General features: G+C 43.6%; 2 protein-coding genes across 2 annotated transcripts in view; both read right to left on the bottom strand.

The window, feature by feature from the left end:
• Positions 1 to 1,199: 1,199 nt before the first annotated feature.
• Positions 1,200 to 2,585, bottom strand: LOC109484721 (short-chain collagen C4-like). The gene has a single exon (XM_019788081.1). It carries the CDS (start codon positions 2,568 to 2,570, stop codon positions 1,704 to 1,706), a length of 867 nt encoding a protein of 288 aa, XP_019643640.1. The 5' UTR covers positions 2,571 to 2,585; the 3' UTR covers positions 1,200 to 1,703.
• A 526-nt stretch (positions 2,586 to 3,111) lies between these two features.
• LOC109484408 (putative ammonium transporter 3) overlaps positions 3,112 to 14,049 on the bottom strand; it is a 14,407-nt gene continuing 3,469 nt past the window's right edge. Inside the window, exons 2-12 of the mRNA XM_019787655.1 lie at positions 13,600 to 13,802; positions 10,920 to 11,096; positions 10,416 to 10,591; positions 10,043 to 10,114; positions 9,078 to 9,137; positions 8,559 to 8,635; positions 7,980 to 8,081; positions 6,324 to 6,437; positions 5,422 to 5,522; positions 4,354 to 4,491; positions 3,112 to 3,363 (exon numbers count right to left, since the gene is read on the bottom strand). Of these exons, the coding sequence (XP_019643214.1) occupies positions 3,112 to 3,363; positions 4,354 to 4,491; positions 5,422 to 5,522; positions 6,324 to 6,437; positions 7,980 to 8,081; positions 8,559 to 8,635; positions 9,078 to 9,137; positions 10,043 to 10,114; positions 10,416 to 10,591; positions 10,920 to 11,096; positions 13,600 to 13,802 (1,472 nt within the window). The remainder of the gene's footprint in view (positions 3,364 to 4,353; positions 4,492 to 5,421; positions 5,523 to 6,323; positions 6,438 to 7,979; positions 8,082 to 8,558; positions 8,636 to 9,077; positions 9,138 to 10,042; positions 10,115 to 10,415; positions 10,592 to 10,919; positions 11,097 to 13,599; positions 13,803 to 14,049) is intronic.

Raw genomic sequence — 14,049 nt, 5'->3', positions numbered from 1 at the left:
AAAAAATGGGGGGGGGGGTCGGTAAATCAACTGCAAAATGATCAATGAAAGACATGTTTTGGTCCCAACGGTTGAAAGAAGTCCTCTTCTTCCTACCTGCGAAAGTTTTTTCAATGTAACAATGCAGCTTTGGTTCATTAAAAGTTCAAAATCTATTGTTTTGATTATAAACCAGCCTGGTATACGTCGATGAAGGTTAGACATCCAGGTAATACGATACGCCAAAAAGTAGTTACTCAAGCAACTGGATATGATTTTGAAAATCATATCCAGTATGTTCACTTCGTGGCTCATATTGTAACATTTCCGGCTATCATGGGGTGCCTTGGCTTGTTTTTTTTTCGGCCTGTCGCTTCTTTTTTTTCTGAAAAAAAAAACACACAACAGAAACAACAAATAATTAAATTTTTGTGGCCTAAAAATGCAAAGCAATCGGCTATCCGACGAACAGGACAATAACAGAAAGGGGTGAAACATGCATGATTGAAGACTTTGGAATATAGCGTAGTCCAGTTGTTAGTGGCCCTACGTACCTGAACCAAGAAGTTGGGAGTTCGAATCCTGGCTGTTGTCCCTCACACAACACGCACGCAAACAGTCAGTGTCTCAATCAGTAGGACGGCACGTTATTAGGACGTTGGCCGTTCATTGTACTATATTTAAACTGAAAATAACATTGGGAATATCCCCTGCGCCCTGAAAAATGAACCTGTTAATACTGACTGAGTAGCGTCTATCTTCTCTGTCACGACCAACGGGAAAGTAGCTCCTCAGTTTCCTTAAGTCGTTCGAGATCACTTTCTTCAACTGGAATCCTATGTTTGGACTAAGATGGAAGAGGAAGAGAGATAATTTCTCAAAATAAGACTGTACAGGGTAAGAGAAACGTAGGGAAATGAGAGGGAAGGATGAAACCTGTGATGTTATAAAAATTTGTTTATCTATTTATCTCATAAATCTAGATAAGAGTACTGTAATAAAAAGATGCGACACCTTTGAGCGGTGTAGAAAACAGACGTGAATAGTAAATGTCTTTTATTCACATTTCTGAGTTAAGATAACGTTACATGTATACGTACCTCTACGGAACAAGCGTTCTTGTCATTGTTTCATGCTAAAAGTTGAAAACCTCTGAATTCCTCAAGTCAAGGTTTAACAGACCTCTTACATTATGTTAGTAATTCTACTGCACATCCCATTATTTAAAACTACTAAAGGTAACTCATTTCATTGTCTCTCATTAATGTCAATTCTGTTCTAGGTTTAAGTAACCTTCAAGGGGTCTTTGAGCTATGTTTGTTTTTGAACTACAGTAAATAGAACCATAACAGTGACAAATTCAAGGCAAGGTTATAACCATTACAGCGTTTTTTTTTTACGTAGAGATCTAACTAAGGATTCTATGTAACTTGACGTTTTAGTACAATGTATTTGTATTTACTTTCACGGTATAACAATGAATATCTTTTGTCACCGCCATGTTGGTGGGCTGGGTGGATCCATCATGGCGGCTAGTCATTCGGAACGTACAGGCAAAGATTGCAATGAAGGCAATACTATTTTTGCATATTGATTTTGTAATTGTGGGGCAAATGCTATCATCTTCACCCAGAAGTGAGTCAACAGTTTGGAATATCACAAAATTCGCTTTTGTCTTTCACCGAGCTGCAGAACGGATGCTATATTACGTCACTGTTACCTGACTATTTTGTGCACACGACACAGGTCAGCTCTCTTCCCTCCACGTATGGCGGACACGGCAGCGAGCCACAGCGGGCCTCCACGGGGTAAAACAGCGCACCGTTGTCGTTCCCTTCCCCGCCTGGCAGTACCTCGGGCTCCCCGTCCATGCACACGAACTCCGTGCGGTGATGGTTGTAGTGATCAGCCATCAGGTAGCCTCCGTACTCCCGGGTCCAGCCTTCCGGGCAGGTCTTGCGGGCCGGGATCATCAGCTGCGCGCGGCGGGAGAGGCTGTAGCAAACCGAGCACGGCACATCTTGGTCGTGAAGGCTTGCCTTGTTGTACGGTACGTTTGTGTCGAGTTCGTACTCCGCGCCATACATAGAGGACCTCCATCCCTGATTTCCATCTTCGTACCGGCCCCATTCTGGGTCCAAAGGGAGGCACTGGTAGTTGCTCCCACCGCCTTTATTGTTATAGAACGCTCCGCCAGCGCGTCCAGAGTACATAGTTACGGTGCCCATACCCTCGTCACACGACGTCCTCCCCCACCGGATATAAACAGCTCCTCCGGTAAAGCCTTCTACACCTTGGACCCCTTTCTTTCCCTTCGCTCCTCTCTCACCCTTCTCGCCCTCCAAGCCTGGCGGTCCGAGCTTCCCGGGGCGGCCGCCCTCTCCCTTCTCCCCGCGAACGCCCCTCGGGCCCGGCGGTCCCGTGTCTCCCTTCGGTCCCGGTGGAGCCAGCACGGTGATGTTGTTCACGTTGCTGTTTGCCATCTGCCTTGGACAAGAGCCTTCTTCGCCTGCTGAGTCTGCCGCAACGGAGGCAGAGAGCAAAACCAGAGCACAAAGCGTAGCGAAGAGAATCGTAGCTTGACCGTCCATCCTGCTGTAAAGTGTCGAGATCGACATCCAGCTTTCTCGACAGTGGTGGAGAATGGTATGAAATTATTCTGCCCCAAACTTATACAGCAAGTCTAAATATAGCTCACAATGAGATTACATCATATCCTGCAAGTGCTAGAGCACTTCTTCGTCCAACGGAAAAGCAGTTCTTACTCATTGTACCTGCTCTGCACGTGCATCAGATAGGCGACGCTTCTAATCTATCATGGTGAAAATCTGCTCTAATTCTGAGCCGGCAGGATACAGTGGGCACAAGATGTAAATCGAAGGCATAGTTTTAAGTTCCCGTTTTCATTATGATACTAGTATTACCGTATGTAGTACCGACGACAGAAAAGACGTTCCTCTTTCCAGCTTGCCCCATTGCCACTTTATATACAATAACAGTAGATACGTCCTGTAATTGTTGATAGACCTGTTAAGCAAAATGCAGATTTTATAATTTAAGAAAACGAGAGCTCAGCCAGTGGAACAGAACTGACCCAAGACATGTGTTTGGCGCCATTCTCTCTTATTGTCCTCAGTGCTCTTTCATTGCCCTACGCAGAATCCAATTCCTATCAAAGTTGATTGGATCATTCGAATGTGTGCCACCGTCTGCAATTCCGTTCGGCGTGTAGGGGCGGTCCGTTTTGTCTGCCTGGAAGAGGGCGCGCGCGATTGCGAACATTCCACGAGTTTCACCAGCTGCCGCCATTTCGCGGCCAGTCCCCTTCCCGTCATCCTCCGCGTCTGCCGCCATCTTGTTCTTGGGCACCGCCATCTTGTTTTCCTGTTCGTCACAGGGCACAGCCTAGTAATAGAAAATAGGCATCTAATACATGTAAAACATGACAGAAAAGGGGCATCAAAAGTCACCTACCTGAGTTTTAGGCCATCCAAATCACACATTGACTGGGTAATTTCATCTAAAATTATCTAACTTGTCCATTTAGCCCAAAATTTTAAAATCCTACGCACCGAAACATCGTTAAAATCCTTGTTTACAATGGAGGGTGACCTCTGACCTCCCATGGACAGCACAGCAATGCATGTAAACATATATCTTTTTGTCTGTGCTGGACATCTCAAACATGGCTGAAAGTCTGTTTTCTCAACAAAGTAACAATTCAAGAACCCTTACCTGTAACATCCAGCTCCAAAAAGGCAACATTTCCAACAAAAAAGACTTTTCACATTTGGTTTTGTCTTGCCTATCTCTAAAAAAAAAAGTTATATACTCGTACTAAAACTTGCCCCAATTCACCAATTTCACACTTCCCATAATGCCTAGTAAAGATCACGGATATGACGTATGACCAACCCCCTCCCCCTTCCCCGATGTGATATTTCCAGCAAGTTCTATCGACAAACTGGTCAACTGTATTGTTTTGAATTATTTATCTAGTATAAAGCGCATACCATAATTGCATTTTTGTTGGAATTAGAGAAAATGACGTACTAGTACCTTCTATCGTTCCACCCTCTACCGAAGACTCTCCTACTCGGTAATGCATGCGACCGTGCGAGTAGGAGAGTCTCGGTAGAAGGTGGAACGATAGAAGGAACAAAAATGCAATTATGGCATGTGCTTTATACTAGATAGATAATTAAAAAAATAGTTGACCAGTTTGTCGATAAAATTTGTTGGAAATATTATATCGAGGAAGGGGAGGGGGGATGGTCTTACGTCATATCCGTGGCCGTTATTAGGCATTATGGGAAGTGTGAAATTGGTGAATATACTAAAACTTGCCCCAAAACACACGGGCGGATTCCTGACCTTTGCCCCACAGATGGTTAGGTAGCGCTGGATTTCCTCGTAAGGGTCAGTCTCCTGGTCAATCTCATGTTCGCAGATGTCCGCCCCTAATTCCTCCTCCTCTTCGGACATGCGCAGACCCATTGTCAAGTCAATCAGCTAAAGCATGGATGGAACATCAATCAAATTGATAAGTTAAATCGTTATACAACATGACTGGCAATGAAAACTTACATTGCCATGGCGACGGTGGTTGCTGTTAGGGTTATTGTTTGCATGGCACTGCCATCATTTCATGATTTTGAGGTAGCCTTGGTACCTGTTAAGTCTAGACAGATACAGTGCACTCCTCCCCTGAGTGTATAGTGAACGAGCCCCGGGGTCACAGAAAGTAGGGCCATCTGGGGCAAACAGGTCTTCCCAAGGGTTCCAGGAATGTGGGCATAGATGTGGGTCAGAGAAATGCCTGTGGACATTCCGCATGAATGTGGACAAACTGCCTGTGCCATTCCTAGAATTCTTGCAAACTGCACACAATACTGTACCATTAGGCTCCTCCCTGAGACGTCGCCAAAAATTAGATAATGATAAGACGTACGATTCTCAATGAACGATGTTAACTTCGACTTACTTTAAAGGCATCGAACGGAATTTCAGGAAGGCAAAACAAACACAAAAACACTCTGGATTAGGAAATCATTCTGATATTGACTTTTACTGATATTTCTTAGCACATTTGCGTCATCATTTCATATTTTGAAATCGTGAAATAGTTTGAAATAGCGCCTGAGGAGCTTCTTTATTTTTGGTACCACCATTAAGTAATAACCAGCCTCTATGATTATAGGAAACAAGCATCAGTTTTCCCATCAGCTACATCACATGCTCCCTCTCAGATATGACAGCATGCTATGACATAGGGCTGTTTCAACATCATATTACTACATTCAAAAACTGAAAAACTGACTTTGAAAATTCAATTTTACTGGCCTGAAATCACTTTGGATGTCTTTTAACAGTGTCTCTACCCCGTCTTGAATGCTTGGATCTGAAATAGGCTTTATTTCACTTAATAAGAAAAATGCTTACCTTGAGTAAGACAAATGAAATGCCGGCGCCCCACAGAATGATGACGACCACGGCGATCAGCTGGACCCCCAGTAGGTACGGTCCTCCTCCGTACAGAAGCCCTGGCAAAATGAAATATCAATCGAATTTAAGTTAAATTTGAGTTAGATTTAATCCCCAATCGCTTGTACCGACTTAGTCCCGAACACCAGCCAACCATGAACGAACATCCCGTCCACACCCGGATCGATGTTTTGAACAATTTCAAGCATTCCAAGACGAACTTGGCCTCGCCGACCGCCAGCCAACCACAGCCGACCTTGCTCCCGGCCAACTCCTAACCATGGTTAAGGGGGGAGGGCGGTTCAGTGACCGCTGAGTGTCCAAAATTGCAAGTTGTGTGATTCAGTGGTTTTGTAATGAGTCACAGTGAATAAGTATGATTTAAAAGACAACATAATAAAACAAGGCATACAAAATGTAAATTGAACACGGCGTCACTGTAATTTCTTGAACAGTGTCCACTCACACTGCCACACTCTTTATAAGGGCCCTGTCACACTTCTACGAACCGTCTTGCGTATGCGTCGCGTACGGAGATTTTTTCATACGCATCCGTACGCAAACTGCGCACTTCATATGCATCTCAGTCGTTTTGTGCAAGTTTTGTGAACACCAGCATACGCAAAGCACACGCATAGCACGGCTCAGTACGCAGCGCACGGCTCAGTACGCAGCGTAGTTTTGAGCATGCCCAAAACTACGCTGCGTACGCTGTTACGCAGGTCATACGTTATAAAGACGCAATGCATCGGTCGAGCACGGTACGATTACTGTATTGTGCGTACGGCAGAAATGTCTGTACGCAACTCGTACGCAATGGCGATACGCAGAAGTGTGACATACATCTTGTCCATACGTACCCTTTCTGCCGAAGGAGAAGTTCTCCAGACTGTCGTTCAGAGCGAAGAGCCCCACCGCCAACATGCCCCAGATGGCGGCAAACCCATGCACAGGCACCGCGCCAACTGGGTCGTCTGGAACCAAGCGTTATCGTTAGGCCACAGCAAGTAAATTTCATGGACGACATCCTCCGCAGATCCCAAATCTAATGCGAGCGGGCGAAAAAAAACGAGGCGGGCCGAAAAAAAAACAAGGTTCCTACAATTCAAAATTTTGACTCAATCATTGTACAAAATTTAATGGTTTTAATTCAGTAGAAACATCACATACACACAGCCAACACCACATATCACTGCATCAAAGTGAGAAACACAACATTAAATCAGAGCCATTTCTTGTCTCCTCTCTTCATAGTTATCTGCCATCCACCTTCCGGCATGGCAACAGACATATTTGCCCATTTTTGGCATGTTGACCACTGTCAGAAGGCAACAAAATTTCCTGTTTTTTCCCCTCAAAATCAGGCTGATGTCATGCATAAAAATTACTTGCTGTGGCCTTATATCAAAACTCCCCACATTGTATAGCCTCTACCAGGCCTCGCGGGGCGCTAAAAAAAAAAGTAGAAATTAGCCAAAATAAAGTGATTAGTATACCAGGGGAACGTTAGCCGGCCAAAGAGGGTACGTGTATCCGTGGGTTGCAAAATGTACCCTTTCTGGCCGGCTAATAATATAATAATAATAAATAACTGTTCTCGGGTACCAATCTGCGGCTAATTGCCCAAAGGTAAAGCCGGATCGGCACAACAAATCAGTATGAGTCCTTAATGTTCTTGTACAGTCCGTTCCACTTTTCCTTCTGCCTTGCCTGGTCTCGTAGCCACTTAAGAACGTAGGCCTCGGCTTTAATGTTCTGCTGGAAGTACAACTTGACGTCGTCTAGTAGACAGTCCAGAAGACCTCCTCGGGGCCTGCCTTTCCTTGGCGAGAGTTTTCTGCTAAAGGCGATGTTGAGGGCCTTTTGTGCAGGTGAGTCAGGTGACATGCGGAGAATGTGTCCGAAGAAAGTCCATCTGCGCCGGTGGACTTCATTTTGAAGGGGAGAGGAGTTACAGATCTTGTACAGGTTGGTGTTACTGATGTGGTGTGGGTGGACATACCCAGCTAAGCGTCTTAACTGCTTCCTGTGCCAGGTGTCGATCTTGCTGGCTAACTGTTCCGTTAGCCCCCATGTACCACAGTTGTATAGCATTACAGGTAAGACGTAAACGTTAAAGAGTTGGCCGGCTAACTCCTCTGATATACTATTCCCAAAATCAGCATGACACTAAGAAAAAGTTGATAAAAACGGGTTACTGAAGAAACCCAACATCTTGGAATAATATTTTTTTTATTCCAACATTTCATAACTGGACATTGTGACGGCACACTCCAGTTATATAAACTTATTTTATACCAACACAAACGCAGAGGACAAATACGGAACAGAACAATACTCATTTTCACTTGAGTTAATTAAGTGAGAAAAGTCGTGTATAGTGCCTTTGCCAAGGGCACAAGATCGGTGGCATATCAGGACTCGACCCCGGGACCTCTTGGTTCCGACTCAAGTACTCTGCCGCTACGCCACACGACCCTACGACGAATCATTTGGAATAGTTTGAAAGCACGTACCTATCTTGAGGTAGTTCAGCAACGGGACTCCGAGATCAGCCACCAGCCCGCCGAAGGACCCGATCACCAGGCCTCCGAACGGACTAGCGATCGCACAGATCGCTGGGTAATAAAAAAAAAAAGAGTCAGACAGGAATAGGTTATTTGCACACACGTGACTGTGACGTAGGCACCGTCCACCATGCTGGGGGGGGTTGACTTAGAGGTTGCTAGATAATTATATTTGACTGTTTGTTTGTAATTTGCGATCGTGACATGCATGTGTATGTCTTGTTGGCTGAAGTCATGATCATGTGCAGGACAGAGAACGGTTGTCACAAACAAGAGACAAATGTCCATCTATATTAATGAACAGACTTTGTTTACTTCATGCCTCTAAATCTATATTTATATAATTTGTTTTGGTCCGTATTGTCCTTGGTTTGTTGGCAACATGAAAATAAATCATCGACTAGACTGTGTTTATTTCCGCGAAATATTGTCAACATATATTGCATTTAAAAAGATCAACCTGTCGCATTAAATTTGATTCTTTTTACCGAAAATGTAGTGGCAAAGAAAGGACCTGTCTAGACTTACCAGTGACCGACACCAAGCCTCCCAGAATGCCGTTGACAATGTCACCTACGTTAAATTGTCCTTTTTTGGTCGCGTAGCTGAGGGTACAGACATAGATAATCTAACTAATAAAATATTTTCACACGCGACAGTCTCTCTGTATAAATAGCTCAATAGCTAAGTAACTAAACAGCTCAATAACTAAATAACTAAATAACTAAATAACTAAATAACTAAATAACTAAATAACTAAATAACTAAATAACTAAATAACTAAATAACTAAATAACTAAATAACTAAATAACTAAATAACTAAATTAACTACCATTTATTACTATCTATTTACTACCATCTATTTATCCCTGAAATCTATTTAGATATCTATCTATCTCAGTCTGTAATTATAGACATTGCCACATAGCAACACAGTTATTGAAGGTAGCCAATACAGTTTTATATATATCAATACACATCGGTACAGAGGCATGCAAACAATTTGACATCAGTAATCATTAAAACATGTTGGCATTCTATTTTACCTGTAGGTGACGCCTACAAGTCCTCCCCCCAGGGACCCCAACATGGTGGACACGGCCGACCTAACGCAGAACAAATCACAAAACAAGAGTACTCCACATTAACGGTATTCTGAACGTTAAAGAATAACATTGAAAATCCCTCTTTTACATTGCAGATTTCCTTTACATTCTATTAGAATAATGTAATAGTTTTGTAGATTGTTAAGCCACCTTATGTGTTGCTGTAATGTTTTGTCATGTCTTGTCAGCAGGACAAGTAATTTTTAATAGCCACTGGCTAGTTTAGCTGCCCTGGCTGTGAGGGTTGAACAGCCAAACCGATTTGAAAAAGTCTCCCTTTATGTTCTCTAATCAGATCAGTAAAGTTGCAAGTTTGCAACAAAATTGGCCAGTACAGACTTAGGAAAATGATGTGTGTTGAGCATGTGGGTCATCCTTAGGACGACAAAAGAATTGATCAAAAATGAAGGAAGAGGAATATTTTTGTCCTAGGCCAGTTGTAGTACGTCAGACCATCATTTTGGTTGTGCCGAAAAATCTACACAATCTCAATATATATACTTTCCGTAAGTCAGAAATCTGTAATTCCCTGTTCATTACGTTTTTTATTATTACCTCCATGAAAAATGGAGGTATTATTTTTGGCGTGTCTGTGTGGGTCTGTCTGTGTGTCTGTCTGTCTGTGTGTGTGTTTTAGGGAAATTAATGAGGACATGTTGAAATTAAATATTGCCAAAGGATAGGAATTCCTCACGCAAAATATTGTAATTTGAGTTAAGAAAACTATAACTTAAACTGTTAATTACGACCTTGCTTTCATACACAATGAGACAAATCTCCCCAATAACAATTTTACATAAACTCTACATATTTCACGGAGGTATGAGATCTCCGAATTCTTGTTACAGATGAAATTTCAGGCCGAATTTGCAAGTTTCGTTGATTTACAGATTTTGAACTCTCACCGTGCAGCTAGTTTCCACTTGCCTCCTTGGATCCCGTATGTACTTCCGCAGTTAAACCCCAGCCAGCCCCACCTAAACAGAAAGCATAACATTAAACATTCGTGGCGTCGTGTGACGTAGTGGTAGATCACTGGAATATGAAACGGGGAGACCCGGGTTCAATTCCGAGTCCGAACAATGCGCCCCGACGTCCGAACATGCGCCCGACGTTGTACCCTTGGGAAAGGTACTTTACACGACTTGAATGTGTGACAAGGGCTTTTTAGCCTTAGAATAGTCCAGGTGAGATCTGAGTACAACCCAAGAAGATAAAGAAACAGCCAGGCACTCCGATTAATACTACAGAACTAATCAAGAGAATGACCCTCCTTACCACAGCATGAACGTCCCGAGTAGCACGTTGGTCGGGGAGGACATCTCGGGCGAGCCGCCGCCTTTCTCGTCGTCGAAGCGTCCTACCCGCGGCTTCAGCAGGAGGGTCGCCACCAGCCCGCAGGACGCCCCGCACAGGTGCACGGCGCCCGTCCCGGCAACGTCTATCACTCCCATCTGGGGACAGAGGGGAAACTTTGTTTTGAAAAAAATGTTAAAGTTTTTAAAGTAAATCTAAACTGTACAAGATGACCGAAACATGCATGCACACATACAGACACAGAGGCAGATGGATAAACACACACCCATACACACATACGGACACACACACACACGTTGACACACACACAAACACACACACGTTGACACACACACACACACACACACACACACACACACACACGTTGACACACACACAAACACACACACGTTGACACACACACACAAACACACACATAGCTCTCGTATACAAGATCCACTCAATACAGCATTCGAAAAGCCCTACCGTATACAGGAATCCGTTGGGCGCCCAGACCCAGTGCGCAGGGAAGATGTAGACCACGGTGTTCAGCATAGAGAACACGATGTACGAGTTGAGCTTCGTCCGCTCGGCCATCGCCCCCGACACGATGGTGGTACTGGTGGTGGCGAAGGACAGCTGGAAGATGAACTTGGCGAAAACCTATATTGGAGATTTCAATTTCAATTTATTTATTCAACCAGTAATTACAGCTCAGGCCATTTAGGCCTGTTTTCAGGTAATCCTGGATACACGTAAAAATACACACAACTAGAGTTCCCCGATCTCATACCTTCGCCAAATGATGTTAATCTTTATGACTGACAAAGTTTAGATTAGATTATTCCCCCTGATTTAAGAAATAGGAACCTAATTTTCATTATATCATTTTATCATAATCTCAACCAAAAGACAGTCTTATATTAACAAAGAATGCATTCTAGCATTTCCTAATAAATTATGCAAATGAGGTCCTCATTTGAATAAATTATGTTTAATGATGTTCACCTCAATTTAACTTTCAAATACCACAAGTATGAAATTCCAGGCAGTTATCATTACATAATTATAAAATTTTCTCATTAATTATGCAAATTAAGTCATTATTAACATAATCAATATCTTCCTGTGTTTCTCTCGTTGTCAATTACCAATGTCACAAGCTTCAATTGTCCTATCATGGAATGCAGCTGATTTATAGAATTTCCCCATAAATTATGCAAATTACATCCATATTTGCATAATTGTCACATAATTATATTAAGCATCACGTAAGCTACCTACATACCAAAAATCACGACGATCCGTCAACCGGTTCTTGAGTTATCCCCTTTTGAATATTTTCAAGAATTTATCCCTGCAGTTCCAGAGCAAGCCGCTAGGGGGCCTAAACTCACGTCACTTCTTTCCCAGCACAAGAGCTACCTACCATCTAAATTTCATCACCATAGCATGTCTAGATCATGAGATATCAAAACCGGAAGTTCAGCTGCAGTACCATAACAAGCCGCTAGGGGGTCCAAAATCTAATCATTTTGAGGTCTCATCAAGACCTACCCACCTACCAAGTATCAAGACAATCCATCAAGGCCTTCTCAAGTTATCGTGTTTACAGACAGACAGACACACACACACACACACACACATACACGAACGCCCCTGAAAACATAACCTTCTTGGCGAAGGTAACAAATACACAGTACATAACACTTACTAAATACAACATGGCAGAGCCGCATGAGTAACAAAGAACTCTACAACGGTCTACCCCTGATTACCCAGACCATTCAGAACAGACGACTGGCCCTTGCCGGTCATGTGGTACGCCACGAAGAGATGGCTGCCAAAGTGCTTCTCTGGCAACCGGATGTAAAAAGAAGGAGGGGATGTCCGTGCCTAACGCTAAAGAAACTGATCGAGGAAGAGGTTGGACTACGGGATGAGGAACTTCTGTCCGCCATGCGCGACAGAGTCACGTGGAGAGACATTATGAATGGCACCTCATAGAGGATGACCTGAACTGAACTGAAATACAACATCCTAAACATCAACTGGATCAAGTCCTGTTCCTAATGATCTGATTAAAAGTCCTGAGAAGTCCTGTTCCTAATGATCTGTTTAAAAGTCCTGAGACTAAAGGAGCTGTTCCACAGGTAAGGTCCATAGTAATGTAGACTGCTCCGGTACGCAGTGACTCTTGCTGGTGGACAGAAGAGTAGGTGAGGGTCGTAGTCCCTAATACGCTTTAACTCTGACCGAGTAGTCCGTACACTTAATGTTGGAGGAGCGTTCTATAATGAATGAATGGATAAGGGGAGGATCGAAGGAATAAATGAATGTCGGGGCGATTGGAGGAAAAATTAATACTGGATGGAGGAAATGCGTCGTAGGTCAATAGAACGCTTCATTTCATTATCATCATTCATTCATTTATCCATCGGTCACCGTGCATTTACAGATACGGATAAACAGATAATGATGATTATACAAATCCAGATACGTGTGCAGCTTCAGGTCCAAGTTTTCGTGGTACTCATACATACAGAGATTGTGCGCGCGTGTGTAGTATGTTTGTTATTGTGTGTATGTAAAATAATGGTACTGTAGAATTGTTTCAACAACTGATTTAAAACAGGAAAGTCTTATGAAACGAAAAGTATGATATAAAAGACAACAAAGCAAAAAAGAAGTTGAAAAAAAATCAATAATGGGAACTACTGGCGTATATTTTGGATATAAATTGTTGATTTTTCGTTAATCGAAACACCCCGGCCGGGACCCGGTTTGAAAATGTGACCTCAGTTAAATCTGGCTTCGATCCGACTCAAAGCGAATCGATTCGGCTCGATCCGGACAATTTTATCCTAGTGGGAAAAGAACTACCCTCGAAGCCAAGCTCGTTTCGGGCCGCCAGCCGTTTCCTTCGGCAGCCAAGAGCCCTTCGCCCGCCTGTCTAAATTACCGCTACGAGGGAGTCTAGCCCGGGGGGAGTTTGGCTGGCCCTACAACACATAATACTCCCCACGGGCTCAACTCCACCGCAGCGGTAATTCAGATCGGCGGGAGAAGGGCTTCTGGCTGCCGAAGGAAACAGTTAGCGACCCGTAAACTTGTCTGGCACCCAGAGTAAAAAGGGCAATATACAGAAACGTTGTTATATCTATACCACGCCCATGTGCTCGTCGTCCGAGTCCAGGAACCAGTCTCCGACCCCGCAGAAGGCGTTAGTACCCGGCGCCATGCCGAACGTGATACCAAACCCGAACATCCAGTACGTCAGCCCGCCGAACAGGACATCCACCGCGTTCTTCACCATGATGTTCACCTCGTTCTTGGACGACACGTTCCCGCATTCCAGCAGACCGAAACCTGGAGACAAAATGAGAGAAAGAATTGAACCGCGACGGGGGCTGACATCGTCTACCAGATGCCTTTAACCCAGTGTTGACGTCACACTTGAAAGAAGCCACGTGACAAGCTTCACAGGGTCAGTCTACTGAGGAAGACCAGAGTGACTGTTCGAAAGCTCTTGGTGAGAGAACTTTTTGTGTTGGACCAAAAGTTTTAACTCGAGAGAGAGAATGGTTTATTCAATATAGAAAAAAAACAACTTTGC

The sequence above is a fragment of the Branchiostoma belcheri genome, unplaced genomic scaffold, assembly GCF_001625305.1.
Source record: "Branchiostoma belcheri isolate BF01 breed outbred unplaced genomic scaffold, Haploidv18h27 scaffold7, whole genome shotgun sequence".
NCBI lineage: Eukaryota > Metazoa > Chordata > Leptocardii > Amphioxiformes > Branchiostomatidae > Branchiostoma > Branchiostoma belcheri.
This window is presented reverse-complemented; position numbering and strand designations above follow the sequence as displayed.

Bases quoted from the DNA above. Each gene is read 5' to 3' on its own strand.
- LOC109484721 (XM_019788081.1), bottom strand. From the start codon at position 2,570: ATGGACGGTCAAGCTACGATTCTCTTCGCTACGCTTTGTGCTCTGGTT.